This window comes from Vidua macroura, chromosome 6 (genome assembly GCF_024509145.1).
Source record: "Vidua macroura isolate BioBank_ID:100142 chromosome 6, ASM2450914v1, whole genome shotgun sequence".
NCBI classification, from domain to species: Eukaryota; Metazoa; Chordata; class Aves; order Passeriformes; family Viduidae; genus Vidua; species Vidua macroura.
This window is the reverse complement of record NC_071576.1, coordinates 39,228,169-39,247,541: the sequence shown is the minus strand read 5'-3', so window position 1 is coordinate 39,247,541 and position 19,373 is coordinate 39,228,169. Positions and strand designations below refer to the sequence as shown.

The 19,373-nt window shown below is 38.5% G+C and overlaps 1 protein-coding gene across 3 annotated transcripts in view; it reads right to left on the bottom strand.

Moving 5' to 3' along the window:
• The window catches only part of CSTPP1 (centriolar satellite-associated tubulin polyglutamylase complex regulator 1), a 78,866-nt gene that overhangs the window by 35,009 nt on the left and 24,484 nt on the right, over window positions 1–19,373 (bottom strand). The window contains exons 3-4 of one of the 3 annotated variants that reach the window (XM_053979637.1): window positions 19,172–19,302; window positions 16,465–16,552 (exon numbers count right to left, since the gene is read on the bottom strand). In XM_053979637.1, coding sequence (XP_053835612.1) covers window positions 16,465–16,552; window positions 19,172–19,302 — 219 coding nt within the window. The remainder of the gene's footprint in view (window positions 1–16,464; window positions 16,553–19,171; window positions 19,303–19,373) is intronic. The other 2 variants (XM_053979638.1, XM_053979636.1) reach the window with 2 other exon arrangements.

Sequence of the window (19,373 nt, the reverse complement as noted above, 5' to 3'; positions counted from 1 at the left end):
CTGGATCCAGAAACAAAGAATGCAGAGGGCTCCACCTGCGTAAATAGTTTCTACAAAGACTGGTGAAAATGGTGGTCACCAGAAATGCTCAGAAAAATGCAATTAGGAGAATAATATGGTCCTGAGATGAGTAAACACAGCAATGTCAAGTAGAGAGGGTCAGTTACCAGCACTTGACCAATCTGGAATGATGGTTTAATTGAAAAGGAGTCAGAAGTGCTGCGGGAATGATTGTGTGCTTACAAAACACGCCTCACAGAGGGAGGCTCAAGATGATAATTTACTTAGCTTGTCAAAAGCAAGAATAAGGAATTGACTTTAACATATGATTGAAACACTTAAAACCCCATAATTTTCATAAAGTGAAAAAAAAAAAATTATGTGAAGATAATCACACTATTAAAGACTGCCACAAATTGAGATTGCAAGTAGTGTGCTCAGGAATCTGATTTTACATGCACCCGAAGAGATGTTTCAGTTCAAAATCAAGTAAGTCTTAGCAAATTCTGACCTCCAACAAAACACACAAGTTACCAATAAACAACCTTCCTCCCCTGTCAGGACAATTTCCTTCTCACTTGGCCCTCCTATCTTCACAAGCAACTGTCCTCTCAGCAGCAGCAGTGTGGAGTGTACACAAGGGCCACCCTACTGCATGTCTCAGCCTTCCTGAGGAAGGTGTCCAAGAGCAGAGCAGGCAGTTTGCAGAAGCCCTCCTTCCCATGAAAACCCAGTACTTCATGGGGACCGGGCTGCAGGCCAGCCTAATTGCTCTGGCAGCACCGGCAGCTGACTGCTTCCTCTTGCTATTTTTCCCAGGGGCCCTTCGGCCCCTTCAGGCTCACATGACTTAATCAAACCTGAATGCCCTTCTGGAAGATATGCAAATTATTTTTCAGTCAGACAAAAGTGTTTTGGCTCAATACTGGTGTTACTAAGTGAAGTTTAATGATGTGCTATACAGGTCAAACTTCATGGCCTAATGGCACTTTCTGGCTATAAATGCAACAAGTGTATTACTCTCTAAAGGAGGTTTTAAAGCAAAATATTAATATTTCAGTACATTACCTAATTAGACAAGGCTAAATACCAATACAAAGCAATATGACCCATATTTTAAGGTCAGGTTTGTCAACGCTGGGATTTTTGCACTTAGGAACTGTTGGCAGTTTGAGTTCTGCCATGGGTGCAGAGTACAACACTCTGCATTCCACCTCTTTGTGACCTTGCACTGGCACATTTCAATGTGCTGTCCTGGGAGAAAACTAACTCAAGCAGCAGAAGTACTGAATAGTTTGCTGCCAGTTTAGCATGCTGAGACAAATCAGCACAAGATGGAACAAGTGCTGGAGCTGCCATGAGAAGGATGCAAGAAGGCAGTACCTCACTAGCCAGCAATTAGATCAGGTTATGCTGACATGGTACTGAACATTTAATTAAGGCATTAGTAAAGTCTAAGACGCATTCAATTCTAAGAAGCCAACATCTTCAGTTTTGAATTTATCTTAGGCATATGACCAGAATAGGTCACTTTTTCTTGTCTAGCTCTTACCTCAAGAAACTGAATCACTAGGATATCTTAAATGCTGAACCTTTTCCCAGTGCAAAATAGAATACACCAACTATAAATGTTTCATAGCCATATGAAGCATGGTGGTTTGGTTTTAAAGCCATTTTAAAAAATGATTGTGAAGAAAGAAAAATTAAATTGCTTCCAAGGTAATGAAAGTACAATTTCTAAAAGAAGAGATTTTGACTTGCAAGTATTCCTGGGCAACCCATTTGCACTGTGGGGTGGAACATACAGTCCTGTGTATTTCCTTTATTTATATTAGAGTGTGGGATCATAACATGCATTACTGGCAACAACACTTAACTGAATATTGGACAACTCTACAGGACACACATATGTACTTTCTTGGTTCTCTTTCACCTGGTAAGATCAACTGAAAAAAACCAAGGACACTAGAGGTAATGCTAAGATAAGGATTGTGTCAGTTGTTCTCATTACAAAAAGGCTTCTGGGATAAAGTGCCAAGCATTTAACTGGCTGCAGGAATCATTTCTTTCTAAACAATAATGTTATCTCTACCTTATCCAGTCAGCCGCACGTCCTTGTATACATTACTAGAATTAATACTACACAGAAATCAAAACAATTTGTTGTTTATTTACAATTACCCTTCTCACATGCTAATGAGTGACACCAGCTCTTCAGAAAGAGAAATTGCTTTTCTTGCCAATCCATCTTTGGCAGCCTCTGCCCTCAAAATAGAAGATATCAGGGAGGGACTGAAGCAAATGAGAGGGAATGCACAGGAGGATAGTATGATATGAGAAGAATGCTTGCAATTTTACACTGAGAAAACCCAGCTGACAGTTTTTCAGATGTTTGAACTCGCACACACATACTCTGCTGTTTCATCAACACAAAGTATACACTTTGATACTCAGTGACCAGGGAACAGGTGCTCCAATGCCCTAACCTGCTCATGCACTTCTAATAAAAAATGGCTGCATTAACAAATAATGCAATACATCATGCTTCATCCCACTCCCTAAACATCTCTATTACAACACCTTCACCTCCATGTTAGACAAAGCCTAAACAGACAACATAGTTACTGGGCAGCTTCTTCAAACTCACCTGTGACTCAGGTAAAACATTGTGGAATTGGGACTTTTCAACAAGCAAAAATATAGAATACTTTGGAACTTTGAAACTCCTTCAAAATCAGTGAAGGAATTTGCCTTTCTTTTGTTGTCTTGCAAACTCCTGTCATGGTGCTTGTGGCCCTTTCCAAATCACTTGTCACTACTTGGAAGCAAGGGGATTGCATGCAGTAGTATTAACAGAATTTGTCTATTCAGTGAATCTAAAGCCTGCAACAATGTGCATGCAGAAAGCAATTGATCTATCACAATGTTTTAGTGGTCCCTAGATGGCTTCTGCCTCTCAGGCATAGAAGTCATATGCTAAAACTGTAGAACAAAACCAAGGGATATTTTGTAGAGGTACCATCCAGACCAGGCTAAAACTGTAGAATACAGTATCCCTTCCGGTTCTCACCTGTACCTTAACATAATTGGAAAAAAATTATACAGTTACACATGCAGAAATGGGAGAACCAATTCTGCAACAATTTTCAAATATATTAACTCTAGTTAAGTTAACTCTAGGAAGCTGAAGTAGTTCACTTAAAGCTGAAACTGAGTTCTGTGAAAAGTCACCCAATTGATTCCCAGATCATCCCACTGAGATAATCCAATGTCAAGATTTCAGAGAAATCTAATTATGAAAGTGATCTGAGTTAAAAATAAGCTTTAAAAAAATGCAGTACAAGTAATGAAATGATAGAAGAACACTGTACTGAGTATATCTGGAGAATTCCCCAGTTAGCAAAGGGAAAATACATTCTTGTGCAGAAAAATTAGCAGCCTACATGCTGCTCTCCCTGCATTCAAGTCCCAAGAAGTTCTGCATTGCACTTCCAATTACAGCACATGCGAGTCAGTCTCAGAGGCTTAATTGAAGGTATGTTCTGTGAGATGTTTTCATTAACAATTCTTCCTCAGTGTGGTCACTTTTGCTTATTTGGTTTTGCTTCTCCTTGAAATCATCAAAGAAGACAAATAAAATGCTATTTTTTTCTTTAATGCTCAAGGATAATAATATCTGTCAAATCTGCATTTACCTTGAAACCATGTTAAATTCAAAGTGATCTGAACAAGGTTCCTGAAGAACAGAAAAGTCACTTCTGGATACCTCATTCATTTTGAAGAAAACTCTCTTGATATTTTATTTAAATTATCTCTTCTGCAGAGGTACAATCTATTTAATTCTTTATTTTTTTTTCTGTATTTATTTATTTTTGCCTGTGTTTCCTCAAAAAGCTACTATAGTCTGAAAACAAGATTTTAGAATAACTTCTGGCTATAACTTGAACAATCACATTCCTAGGTCATGAGGAATATGTTTGATGACACAGTTAACTCCTTATGGATTCAGGCTCCTCTACAATTACCACCACTCACCAGTTTCAAAATGAACACTACTGTGTAACTTTAGGAGTTATGTAAATTCCTTTTGCTATGGTAACTGTAAAAGATCTAAAAGACAAATAAATATTTTTTTTAAGGTGAGTTAACCTAGTAGCAAGCAAATATCCATCGTATTAAGGCTGCTTAAAATATTAGATTAACTTAACATTTAAGCTTCTTCTAAAAATACCTTAGAGCCATTGTTTAGAACTGACATAACAGTGAGGTCTCTGCCCTGCAGAGTAGTCATAAGGAGTGAAAAGTAAAATTCTTCTCCTGTATCTTCGTTATATAAAAAATGCTCACAAAAAGAAAAGGTAATTAAGACAGATTTGCTTGTATGATGACACTTTCCTAATCTGAATTTTTACTTTTTTTATATGTTCAGTTTGTAGCAATTAGAAACATACAAATATCCAGAAATTAAGTATTGGATGTAATTGATCAACAGTTGATGTTTAATAAAACATTTACCAAATGCTCAAACACAAAGAGAATAAGAAAAGGCAAAGGAGTAAACGTTAGCAATTGGGCTAAGAAGAATGGTACACCTCACACTCTTCTGAAGCTGCTCCAGGTCTGAAAGATTTGAAGATGATTCTGTACATTGTGTGTGACAATCCTGTGCAACCAAACCACAACAAACAGAGCCGCCACTTTCATATTTACTCTCTGCAAGTTTGGTTAGTTTTCACATGAATAGACATAACTCTTGAAATCCAGTTCTATCTATCATAAAGCCTTTCCTCCCTTCCTCCAGAATTGATTTTAATATAATCCTAAGAACTGTTAAAAGGCAGGAAAATTCCCATAGGAAAAAACTTTGAGTCTGAACTGGGGGAGGGGGGCGGAAAAAAGAGAAGAAAGACTGATATTAAAGGCTTTTTTATGTTAAAGTTTTTACATTTCAAATGTTTACAATGTTTTACTCACTCTTTTTTTCTGTATTCAAAAAAGAGTTAAATTATTATAATGGAAAGAAGCTGCAAGTTTACGTGCATCTGTCTAAAATTAGCTGTTTATCACTAACAAGAAAGTAAAAGTTCATTAAGGCCTTGATTCCATCAAATTTGATCTATACAGATAGCTAAATACTCTCCGTTTTACCAATGCAGCCAACACTTGTAGGTCCAAAGATTACTTAATTCAATCCAACAGGTGTAACTCCAGGTTATAAATAGAAAAATGAAGGTACAGTGAGATTAAGGGATTTGCCAAAAATACGGATTAACAGGATTAGGATTCAGGAGTTGCCAATTTGAATTTCCTTGCTTATCCCATATTTGCTTCAGCAATCTAAGTACGACAAGGACAGCAGAGAACAGAGGAAAATACTGACATCTACTTAGCACCAAGAAAAAAAAAGTTAAAACCCCTATTCAGTATCAGCTGTCTGACTAGGAATTGCCTTTATGTACACCCAAAGCATGGGTATTATCAGAAATAATATTCTGAGTACACAAGAACTAATTCAATTTATTTTAAATCAGCGTAAGACCTTGCAAAACAAAGCTCCAGATGTTCCAGATACAGGGAATGTTCCAGATACATTCTTCTAACAGAGAAAGACAAAATAAATAACAAACAAAGCTTTCAGTAGCTGTATTATGTTTTTAAAAACTGCTTCCCTTAGTAACCCTGTTTATTTGCTGCATCTGTGTACTGGATTAGTGTGGCAAGGTTTTGGTCATGGATGAAGATGCAGGGTCAGTTTGTGTGAGAAGTTTTAAGAAGCTTCACCCCCAGGTGTGACAGAGCCAATGCCAGCCTGAACCAAGATCAACACATCACTGGCCAAGGCTGAGCTGGTCAGTGACTGTGGTAGTGCCTTTGGGATAACATATTTAAGAAGGGATAAAAAACCCCAAACTGCAGAGCTGCAGCTGAAGAGAGAAGTGAGACTGTGTGAGAGAAACAGCTCTCACACAAAGGTCAGTGTACAAGGAGGTGCTCTAGACACCAGAGCAGCGTTACCCCTGTAGCTCTAGTGGGACAAAGAGCTACAAAAATCCAGAGTGAGGTTGAGCCTAGGAAGAAAGGAGGGCTTGCTGGAAGGTGTTTTTAAGATCTGGTTTTCTCTTTATCCTCCTCTTGATTTAATTGGCAATAAATTCAATTAATTTCCACAAATCGTGTCAGTTTTGCCTGTGACAGTAACTGGTGAGTGATCTCTCCCCATCCTCATCTTGACCTGCAAGCCTTTAGTTATATTTTTCTCTTGATTCTCCAGGTAAGGAGGGGAAGTGAGAAAGCAGCCTGGCGCCTTGGCATCCAGTTAGGGTCAACCCAACACAATCTGCTAAAGCTAGCAATGTTTACTTAGCAAGAAACAGATGAAGAAGATTTTACTAGACTTTTTTTTTTTTTTTTTCAATATAAGTTCTGCAAGATATCTTAGCTGGGGTTCAAAGGAAATACTTAAAGAGATTACAAATTCGATTTCATCAACCATTGATTTGTTTCTTAACTCCTCTAGTCTAGTAAGATTTAATACAGTATCCACTTTCCTTTGTTTTGCTTAGGGGATACTTTAGATACAAAACCTGGAGAAGATTTATAAGGAACAAAAAGCACCATGGAATAAAAAACTTTTCTAAAATATATTAATGAACTTTACTCATGATTCTTTATTCAAGAACAGTGAGTGCCAGAATAAATTAACACAGCGCCATTAGAAAGACACATTTTGTTAAGGGTTTAACATACTGATCCAGAAAACAGAAAATGTTTGAAATGCAGAGTGAAATGTAAATTTTATGTTGTCTCTCCTTAAGCTCTGAACTTAGAGCCTCAGTTAAAAGGCTGCTCTACCTAAACTCCTAGTGTAAACAACAGGAGAAGGATAGTGACCAGAAGCCCATCACAACTATTCAAAATGACCCTATGGATCAGACACTCTCTGCTGACTACCAAAGAAGTGCATTAGATTTTGAGTTTGGGCATCAAACTTGTATCAAACTGTCATACTCACAGGACAAGACATGATGGACACAACCTGCAACAAGGGACAAGCTCCAGCAGGTATTGTTTAGTTTTGGCTTTAGGTACACCATGCACATACTCAGCTTTCCCATGGTGCAGCCTTTTCAAAGCAAATGCCAAAATCCCACTTTGCTGGGTTTGAGACCCAGACTTCAGCTTTTAAGCCTGTTTTTCCAGATAAATAGCAAGACATGACATAGGCAGATCAGGTTCTAAGCTTTGTTGTTTTACTCTTTTAAATGAAAGAACTCAGAAGATGGCTCTTCACAGAATAGATATATTTAAGACATCTTTCACTAGACTTTGTATGCGACTTGCCTAGTAGACTGGACCTAAGGGGAAAGAACTGTCTGCTATTTTATAAGGTGGTCGGTTCCTTGAAGAACCACATGCTTGAACAAGACTCTACTAGCTAGTACTTTGAAGCTAAGCAAAAACAACAAAAGACTGCAACCTCTGTGTAAAAGGGAAATAGTCTGAATTTACAATAAGGGAAGATGAATAAAGAATATACTTCAGCATATAAAGTAGTTTCTATTTTGAGCTTCTTCAAAAGGGATAATCTCTTGCCAGTTTTACTATAGAAGCCAGCAACTTCTGTACACCAAGATTGGCTTTCTAAGTGATACAGCTACCAGCTAAGCATCAGACTGCTTATGAGCCAAGACACTTTCAGACAGGGTACACACTTTCAGACAGGTATTGCACACACCTGAAATAACCTTCCGTTCCTGAAGAGTGAAGAATTGTCAGGAAAATAATACTGAGTATGTGGTTCTACAACAGAGATTATGAACTTGATGACATATGTTAATTAAACTGATTTCTATCTTGCTCTAAAGACTTTGTTGAGAAAAGCATGTAGCAAAGGGGGCTGTAACATCAAATTTGAATACAACTACAAATACATCCTGCATCATCCCACACAGCTCATGCACAGTGATCTACTGTTCTGAGTAAGATGAGTACTCTCAAAACATTCAAAAAACAAAGAAGATGACAGATTCTTACAAACAATTTATGTAGACAATGTTGCTTCATACTAACATGTGTGTGATTTCCTACTTTTTTCACAGTAAAACAATCCCGTATCTGTAAAAAAAAAAAAACAAACTTTGGTATATAAAACTGAAATAATATATCAAAAGGCCAAACATCTTGAACTCTGATTATGTGAACTTCAGCTAATTACTTCATTTCCCTGTCTCACTTTCTGGAATTGTTAAGTGAAAATAGAATTGTCAAGAATTTTGGGAAGCTTCAATCTTTAATGTCTGTAAAATACCTGGAGATCCTTAGAGAGTAGGTACAGAAAAGTGTTATCAATAATCAACATTCTGAAATTAAGACATCACATTTGAGGTCCTGTCCATCACAGAAGAAAGCCATGAAGCACTTCTCAGCACCTTAAGGACAATTACACTTGCTCAGTAATTTCAAGGGTTTGTTAAGGGAAGTTTCCAATCAAAGTAGACAGAAAAAATTAAATTCTTTCAGGAATAAGCTGCAATATTAACTGCTCACTACCTTAATCTTGTTAACTAACATTTGCTTTGCATTGTAACTTTTCACAGCACACCTATCCTTCTGCCTCTGCCAGCAGAATGAAGAAATACCTAATAGCAGCATGGGGAATGGGGATGAGAAAGAGGAAATAAACAAAAAGCTTTGTTTCTGACATCAGATAGTGATGCAGAGACAATTTCATGCAAAAAGAACTGACAGCTTGACTTCTTTTCAGAAAATGTTTAAGTTACTCTGGGAATTATGTAACGGACATTTGACTGAAGAGTAGATGAGCACTTTGAATATGCAATACCTTAACTCCAGCAGAAAGAGTAAGGAGAAAAGTGGTAACAGATAAGCAGATACGATAGCTGGAAGGAAACAAATACTTGACAAACAGATAATCAAAACAGAGATAAATAATAAAAAAATGGGCAAGTAAAGAGCTGACTAGAGAAAGTGATGAAGATAGTTCTCAATGAGTTTGTCCTACAATGCAAAGGAACTAAAGGGGAAGAGTTAAAATTCTATTCAGGACAATATTGCCTTTCCTGACATCTCTCCCCACCCTCTATGAAAATGAACACTAGGAACACTCTGGAACCTCACAAACTTGCATTTCCAATCAGAAAAAAAAAAAATCTTCTCAAATGTTCAGCTTCCTTTAGGTTTATTGTGTACTCCATGTGCTCTCCAGCCCCCCTTGATGCTATGGTTTCTTCTATTGAGAAACGCCAGGTTACTGCATTACAAATATTACCCAAGTTCTACTGGAGAATCTGTACAAATTCATTAAATTAGCTAATGTAAATTTTGACTATTTCTGGGTCTGAACCTTAATGCAGGAAAACCTCAGGATTTGACAAGTATCTATGTGAGCACTAGAAAAAGTAAAGCTTTTATCCTATGGATTTTTGGGTTTTGGCTGACATTGCAGTCTAGGAAAGTGTGAACTTCTGTGTAAGCTTTTCCAGTGCCTGAAGCATTTCTAAGGTGTTTTTCTTTATACCTGAAAAACCATTTTATATAAGTTTCAGAAATGTAGCTACCTGGCAATTAGAAGGAGCATAGCCCTGGATTTCAGGAGAGCAGACTTTAATGACTTCAGAGATTACTTTGGAAGAATCTTATGGGATATGGCTCTGAAGAAAAAAAGGGGTCAAGAAGTGATGGATATTTAAGTTTCTCTTCATCTAAGATAAAGAAAGCTCCATTTTTCCAACAGAAGTTATGAGATTCATGCTTAGTAGGATTACAGAATGCAAATTACTCTCAGATCAGCTTATGAAGGAAGGTATCACAGACTGTGCATTACCACAGTCATGTCCTGTGACAAATTCAAAATGGATCAAGCTTAACTTATAAATATTACTGACTACATTTCATAACTCATTTGCAGATTACAGGTTTTCCATAGTAATACCTTATCCCCATTTCATAGAGTAGTAGTAGCATATCAAAGTACTAATCATGCATGCAGATCACTTCTACTGATACTCATCTAGGATCCTTGAAAGTGGCATAACAAAGTATAAGCCAACAATCCTTTTCATCATATACAACAATTTATACATGATCATACTCATTTAAACCAGACTTCAAGATGTTTACTGAGGTAAGACAACTTTAAAAGGATGCAAGAATTTCTCTACTTAATTCAACATCACACTTTAGTCAAACATGGACATACTGAATGGAACCAAGGCCTCAAAACAAAGTGCAAAGTACAGACTTCCTGAAAGGTTTAAAGTTTCTAGGATCCAATTATCTTGCCTATCAAGAAAAGGCTTACGGGAAGAGTTCAGTAATATAGTTATAGAAACAGAAATTCAGTCAGTCCTTTTAACAACACAGGGGAAAATCAGTTCCTCAAAAGAAATAAATGGCACTCCCAAGCTTATTTTATCAAAATAACTGAATATAACTTGTGAGTATAACTAATAGATTAAGTGGAAGAACAGGGAGCCAGAAATTGTAGTTGTGCAAATTCCCAATGAACAAAAAAAACCCCCATACTTCTAGATACATATTGTAGAGTCAGGAGCACACTATATAAATCAGCTGAGTTAATTTAGGAAAGCTAGGAAGTGAATGTGTAGTGAAGGAAACTATAAATAGTAAGACCATGAGAGAGAAAAGCTGAAGAAGAACCTGGGATGATAAAGACACAAAAATTATTTGTTCAGAGATTTTTTGTGCAGCTAGACAAAAAGGTTGTTATCTCTTCACTTAAAATGATAACTCCCAGTACCAAGGCTACATCGAAGACTTAATTACACGTGTGAAGGAGAGTCCTTACTTTTCTGTTCATGCTGAACACACATTCCTCCTTCACAGTCTTCTTCCTCATATTGCATCTACACTGCTCACAGCAGCTCAACACAGAGATGCTAGAGTTTATTCCACAGAAATGAGTGCAGACCCACTGTAACAACACTCCCCTTATGTCCACTGATCTGCTGAGACAGATCAACTAGGCTCAGGCTGCTGTGAGAGCAATATAGCTCTGCAACTTCCAGGTCCCATGCTAGTATCCTGAGATAGTGCTGAATTGTACCATATGGAAACACAAACCCCAAGCTTAGTTGTCTATGTAAACATTGCATTACACAGCACAGACACACACTTGAAGCCAACAGCATGGGCAGAAGACAATGCGTTCCTCAGTTTAGGTGCTTTCACCTCTCAGGGCAGACTAAGAGCCAACATTGGGCTGAAAGCAGATGTGGGCTTCATGCAGACCCTTCTCATAAAACCTCTTTGCAGAAAGTCACAGTATAAGGAATTGAGATAAAACAAGATTTTCATCTACTTTCTCTACGTCTCCCTTTCAGCATCTCTGCTGCTGAAGACTAGATCAGCAATAGCATAAAACATACTAATTAATGAACCTAAGGCTTTGTAGACATTCTACTACATGATCGCCTATGCACATGCATCTTTCAAGATATGTCACAAGTGAGAGAAGAGATAGACCAAGTTTATTTAATATAAGAAACATGGAGCATTCAGAATCCCAGGCCAGATCAAACCATCCAGAACCAGTTCTGTTCCAGGGAACTTCCCTACAATTTGTAATACTAACTCTTCAAGACTACATTGGAACCTAAAAAAAGTCTTAATTTAAAAAATCCATTTCAGTTGGTTTGAATAGGAATGCTGTCATAGGGATGGGAAACTTGCCAGAAGACTGCAAAGCCAATAGTAATAATAATTACCAGTTGAATTTTGGATAATTGCTTAACAGAATGCAACAATGATCACTGCTTATTTAAATGTTTTGCTCAATTAGGACAAAAAATAAAGAACATATTAATTTAATTTGCCAATGACACAGCCAGTGAAGAAGTGTCAAAAGACACAAAATTGCCAGAAAACATTAGAAAACACACAGAAACATTTACTGGTTTAAAACAAATTCTATAGAGATATACATCTGGAATATGAGATTGAAAAAAAAAAAACCATTTGAATATTAAGAAGAGCTGGTGTATGCTCAGAGACAGTTGAAAAGGAAATATAATACTGGGGCAAAAAATAAACCCCAAACCAGATTAGACAAGAAGGGTTTTCAGTGTACTACATTTAATTTCACAAACTGCCTTGACAGAATGGCATGAACTGAATTCAGGGAGAGACTAGCTGAAGACTCCATCACGGACCCACTTCTACAAATGATTACTGCAATGCATTTTAGATCTATGCAATGCAGACATTTTAACTTACAATGGCTTGTAGATATATCTCACCATCTCTAAAATGTAATCCTCCACTTATTTCTCCCCAGCTTCAGAAATCCTTTGTCCTGATACTCCAGAGTCATGAGTGCTTCCAGGCAGAGCTACATTGATAAATCATAAATAGCAACAGCTGTAACCGTAGCATGAAGGAACTATGACATGAGTAAGGTTAGAGATCAATCATTTCAGCCAAGGCTATTTCACTGCAGAATGAATTTCCAGAAAACACAGCTAACTTATCTTTAGGACATGCTGTGAGACTTCACTGATTCAGAAAAGATTTCCTACAATAACGTGTATAAAAATCTGATTTGGTTTTAGTAACAAAAAGGAAAGGGAAAAAGATTCTGATATTTACTGTGATCATCATTGTATTATTCTAAACATCTCACTTAGCAGAGATTGGCTAAGCTAAAAATGGAGATAGTCTAAAAGCTTACAAAAGAGGGAATAAAAAAAGGCAGAGTAATTTAATATAAAGAATAACATATGGAAGCATTAGAATGACACTAGCAAAGGAAGGGATTTTGTAACCTCAGGAAATAATCTTGTCAGCAAAAATGCATTAAAATAGCATCTTTCAAAACTGAGTTGGGAGAACAGTGGTCCATTTAGCTCTTCTCCATGTCCAAGTTACATGAATTATATAGATAAGACATTTCTTTAATTTTTGTAAGGAATCTAGCCTTCCTGGCAAACTCAAGTAGAATTAGTCATAGAGGCTTACCACTTTTCTCATTTCATGACATAGCTTGTGTGCTTGGTTGTGGTCAACCTCCCTTTCCACAAGCTCCAGAGACAGCTAGGGTTCCAATTTCCTAATTGAAGTGTGCAGAAGCAAAGAGGTAGCCATCACACCATGTGATGAATGTGAAAAAACCTGGTCATTTTTTAAGATTTTATTTCAATATGATCAGTAATAGTACCTTTTGTCTGAAGGGGAGGCAAGTGTCTGCAAAAAGGATTCTCAGGCAATATAGTCTATCATAACTTTCTGCAGCAGTTTTACATTTCAGTGCTAAATCTAAGGTATCAAACAACAGCTATTTTTGCTGGAAGCAGTTCTAAATTGGGAAGGGGGGAGGTGCAAAGAAAGAAAAAAGAGAAAAGCTGTTGAAAAGCACCAAAGAAAGCTGGGGCTCTAGAAAAGAAGTGCCAATGATTCTGACTGAGCTTTCTGTTCACTTCTCAGTACATCAGGCCTGGAACAAGTTTCTCAGTGCACAATTTCTCTAATTGGCTGGAAAGCATTTAAGGAAAAATCTTTTTAATTAAAAACAGAGAACCAACAAGACATGAAAGCCATGGGGGTTGGGAGAGGCATATGTTGACCTTATGAGGCTTCACAGCAGAACTCTGCAGGGGCCGTTTAAACTGAGAAAGCACAGTTTTAATTAAAGAGTCCTGAGGAACAGACAATTCAAAAGAGCAGGTCAGATAGATTCCAAGAGGTCAATTTAAGCACAAGCAGAGGGAAAACAAGACTTCTGGCCATTCTGCCTTCCTCTGGGAGAAATCTGTTGCTAACTATCATTATGCTTCAACAAACACAAGCTGTCCTCTAACCACCTCTGCGAGTGTTGCGTATCATTGGTACAAGTTAAAAGGAGGGCACAAAGGGTTATAGTGAATGGGGTAACAGACTGACTGGTAACCTCTTGCTAGTGGGGTTCCACAGGGCTCCATCTTATGCCCAGTTCTCAACATCTTCATAAATGACCTAGATGTGGGACTCAAAGGAATACTAACTAAGTTTGTCAATGACACTAAACTGGGCAGAGCTATCGACTTTCTCAAGGGCAGAAAGGCCCTGCAGAGAGACCTTGAGAAATCAGAGGGCTGGGCATTCACCAACCATATGAAGTTTAACAAGGGCAGGTGCCTGATTCTGCACTTGGGATGGGGCAACCCTGGATGTGTGGACAGACTGGGGAACAAGAGGCTGGAGAGCAGTGCCACAGGAAAGGGACATGGGGGTCCTGGTTGACAGTGGATTATGAGTCAGCAGTGCCCTGGCAGCCAGGAAGGCCAAGCATGTCCTGGGGTGCATCAGGCCCAGCAGCACCAGCTGGGCAAGGGAAGGGATTGTCCCGCTCTGCTCTGCACTGGGGCAGCCTCAGTTTGAGTGCTGGGGGCAGTTTTGGGTGCCACAATATAAGAAAGGCATGAAACTATTACAGATTGTTCAAAGGAGGGCTACAATAATGGTGAAGGGTCTGGATGGAAAGTCATATAAGAAGTGGCTGAGGTCACTTGCTCTGTTCAGCCTGGAGAAGACTTTTCCCTGAGAGGAAACCTCACTGTAGTCTTCAGCATCCTCACATGGGGAAGTAGAGGGGCAAGCACTGATCTCTTCTCTCTTGTGACCAGGGACAAGACTCCAGGAAGACATGAAGCTGAGTCATGGGAGGTTTAGGCTGGATGTTACTTCACCCAGAGGGTGGTTGGGCACTGGAACACTGGGTCCCCAGGGAAGTGGTAACAGCAACAGCCTGACAAAGTTCAAGAAGCATCTGAAAAATGCTCTCAGGCACATGGTGTGATTCTTGGCTTTATCCTGTGCAGGGCCAGGAACTGGATTCAGTGATCATATCGGGTCCCTTCCAACTCAGCATATTCTATGATTCTATCACAAGAAATTCTGTGAAGTGTTTTTCAACAAGAAACCTCAGTTTCTTGACACTGGATCACATTAATCTGTTTCCTTCTAGTCCTGGTATCACATTCCCAGTGCATGGTATCCCATATATGCTTATGTATACTTGAAAGTAGAACTCTGCATCTTACTAAGTTTCTAAAACTGCTGGAAAATCCTGTAAAATGGATCCAGCGTATCACCAAAAAGAAATCATCTTAACAAAAAATAAACAAACAAACCCTCCCAAACAACAAACTTTTCTTTACTTTTTGAAGTGTTACTATCACATTTATTGAAGCTAGTAAATTTCCCTTACTATTCAGAGACAAAATTAAAAAATAAATCTAGTCTCTAAACAAAAGGACTTTAAAAAGTCAAGGTAACCAGAACACACCAAGTAACAGAGCTAACATCATAGAAAAATAACATAAAATCTGCTATATTTCTCCATGAAGAGCTATTTCCTAGTAATTCAAAAGGATAAGGAATTAAGTAGAAAAGTAACATCTACAGCAATTTCCCAAGAGAAACAGTAATGCTAGTGCATTTCAGTTACTGTATACATGGTTCTGCACACACACAGATTGTTACATTTAAGCACTACTTGTATTCAGACAGATTTCTCTATTATTGGCCATTTGAGAACTCATGACTTGATGCATCTGCTTGAGTGAATGACATGCACATTCCAAGTCAAGGCATGGTCAAGACTGACAGACAATGCAGTAAATTTCCCTGCATCGAGGAGGAACAGCTAACAGCCAGATTAAGCAATCACTTAACTTATTTGTGAGATTTTGTCTACTTTTCTAAAATCCCAATTACTTACTCAGAAGTGAAAAGATGGGGGGTTTGTTTGTTTGGGGCTTTTATGAGTTTCTATAAGCTTGGAAATTGGATCATCTTACATCTTTAATATTCTCCCTTGCTTCCCTCCAGCCAGGGTACAAGCTTTGATGTAAGTTATTTATTAGGTGGACTTATATCCTCATAGGTTGATACCCTCCACAGATGGAGAAAATTAAGAAAATGCCACCACCCACTCCTAAAACATGAAATTCAAATCTGGAATGAAATGTAAAGTAATTGAGAGAGGGGGAAACAGCAGTAAACACTTTCATGATAAAGGAATAAATAAAACCAAGGACAACCTAGAAGACATGGAAGTTAGTGAATGTACTACTTCTGACAAAGGAAGACAAAATATGCTTTCATAGTTCTTCACAGACATAAATCAATGACAAAGAATGAAGCAAGCCCTGCCCGGAAACAAACCCAGAGAGAAAACTGCAGCAGATAAAGAATCATACTGTAGAAAACAAAGGGTATATTTTCATCCTTTTCTGCACACAGAAATTCCATTGACATAAAGCGGCCATTTGATGAATAACACTTCATACACCTGACACAGGGCACCAAATGCAGAAATTCTAGTTCAGGTCTCAAAAGCAATGCTCTTATGTTAGCCCAAGCTATATTCCTACTAATTTCAGAAACAGCAAGTTGTTTGTCCCATGCTCTGTTGCATAGTATATAACCATAAGCAGAATTTCTTACCAGGACTCCATAACTTACTGACCTCCTTGTGGTGGTTTGACCCTAACGAGGTGCCCACCAAAGCTGTTCTGTCACTCTTCCCCCTCAGCTGGAGAATCAAGAGAAAATACAATGAAATGCTCATGGGACAAGAGTAGGACAGGGAGAGATCACTGACCAGTTACTGTTGCAGGCAAAACAGACTTGACTTGGGGAAATGAAATTTAATTTATGACCAATTAAATCAGAGTAGGATAGAAATAAATAAAATCACATCTTAAAACTTTCCACTCAGCTCTCCCTTCTTTTTGGGCTCAACCTCATTCCTGATTTCTTTACCACCTTCCTTCCCCCAAGTGACACAGGGAGACCAGGAAGTTTGTCACACATTGTCTCTGCCATTTCTATCTCCTTGCTCTCTTCTCCAGTTCCAATATTGTATTCCACAGACACTCCTCCACAAATCTCTGCAGCATAATACTCTCCCAAGGGCTGCAGCTCATCACAAACTGCTCAAAGTAGGTCCCTTCCACAGGGTACAGTCCTTCAGGAATGCACTGCACCAGCCTGAGTCCCCCATGGAGTCACAAGTCCTGCCAGCAAAGCTGCTGCAGCATGGGCTCCTCTCTCCATGGGTCCACAGGTCCTTCCAGGAGTCTGCTTCAGCATAGGTTTCCCCATGCAAACACAGCTAAGAAAAAACATCTAGGTGTACTCTATGCCTGAGTGTGATAATGACCATATTTCACCCACCACATCGCACAGGTTCAGCTTCTCAGTGAATGAGTTTAATTCTTAGGTGGCCATCGATGTTATGAGCTCCTCTACACACAGGTATAGCAAAAAAAAAAAAAAAAAAATCCATAGCAAATAAAACTGAAATGAAAAATATCAAGGTTCTAGTCTATAATTATGGCTAGAGAACCACAGAAATTGGACTACATGGATGAAAATATTGACAGTAATTTACCTAAAGTGATGCATTTCTGTCTCTGGTTAGTGTAAAAAGAAAATATATGTAGATGCATAAATATACAGTTAAACATGTAATATTTACTCAGACTAAAAAGTGAAGCTACTGGACTTCAAAGTTAGAAAAATATACACTGAACTCCTTTTAGGCCACAACCAGAGCTTAGCAACATCCACCTGAGCTTTTGTTCCTGTGCTTATTACCCTTTCTCTTCAAAGTACCTTGGTGATTACACTTTCTTCCATGGCCTTTTCCATACTTACATAAAAGTACTAAAAGTTAAAGAGAAAGGAGATATTACAAAGCTAAAACTTTTCTGTTCCTTTCAACAAATCCAGGTGCCTTTCATCTGGTTGAGGTCGGTGCTGGATAAATGAAGCCTGATGAAAACTTGCACTGAAAGTACTGCAGTGGATACTTTGCATTAGAGAGCTTCTTCTCAATTTTTCAATATGGTTTACCACTAACAGCTGCAGTTCTGGTGGATGACTTCTTCACTATTATCTCTAACTCCCCCATAGAAATATGTCCTACGAGTCTACATTTCACTTTTCCTCACTATGACCCGAACTCAAAACAGGTATGTCCTTACTGCAGTATCATAAAATTTACCTCAAATCTTTAAAATACTATCCCTGAACTAAAGTAAATTATTTATAACATAACAAAGTACCTCTCACTGGGAAGAAGGTGTTACAGATAGCATAGCCAGTTACTTCAGCAGCTTACTACAGATTCTGTCATGTTTAACTATGATTGATTAATTGCCAAAGATCTAGATGGCATATGTCAAAAACGTCTTTATTGATGGTCTGGCAAACTCTGTTCATCAAAAGCAGAAGTGTTACAAAGCTTAGCCAGAAGGCAAGGTTTTATCTATATTTAAGAGATGGTTGTAGTCTTTCCTGCAAGAAGAAATGAGTCTGAATAGCCTGGAAAAAATGAGGCTTATAGTAAAAAAACCCCACCAACCTTCATATTTGTACAGCAACTTTCAGTGTATTTGCTTAAAATACTAAATTAAAAAGTAAAACAAAACATAATTTTAGTTGCATGTAGTTACAGGAGTTTATTTTGAACTCTGGCCAGTTCTGTAATACCTAATATACCAAGTGCAATATAAGAATAGCTAGACATGATAGCACAGTACCAAGTATTTATTTTGGAATTGGAGCTTTTTCCTTGTGGGTAGGGTTGGGGAAGAGGTCACACAGTTGTCAGTGGTCCCTCTTCCACAGCCATCAGGCTTCTGCAGCATCACCTAGCTATGGCAGGACTATTCAGGCACTGCTCAGGTGGCAGTGTTAACTGCTCCACACACCATGAACCCAGCCTCCTGCAGGCTCCTAATGAAAGCATTCAGGAGCCCAGCTGGCTGAGAATCTCAGTACCCCCTGCCCTCATGCTCCACACTCAATATTCTAACCTTCTCTTGGTCCCAGCCACCAACCTCCAGCACATTTCTTTTCGTATCCATCTCAATGCACAGGTCCACAATGTCCTCCCTCTGATCTATTGTTGCTTGACATGCTGTTCTGTAACAGAAGTAGCACTGGCAACAAGGTGCTTCTACACTGCTCTATTCTGGGAGCCATTTTTAACCATTCCACAGGGAAATGTGACGTTGTCTCCCCATGAATAATGTTAGAATATTAGAACGCAATGTGAAGGGTCAGTATTTGTAGTGCGTTAATAGCCTGGCTAACGAGTTACATGTCATGGTAACAGGACAGCAGCAGATGCTGGAATACTTGCCTCCATTTTTCCCCACAGTTCGGAAACACCTCCAGAAGGTCCGAAGAAAAGACGCCCTGTTATGAGGGGTGGCTTGGACAAAGCTGAACTCACGGAACAAGATGTGTGTTCCTTGCCGCACGCTGTTAAAACTGTGGACAGAAAGTCAAAACAAGAATGTTAGAAAGCTGAACCAACATGAATATTCTGGGAACAACTAGAA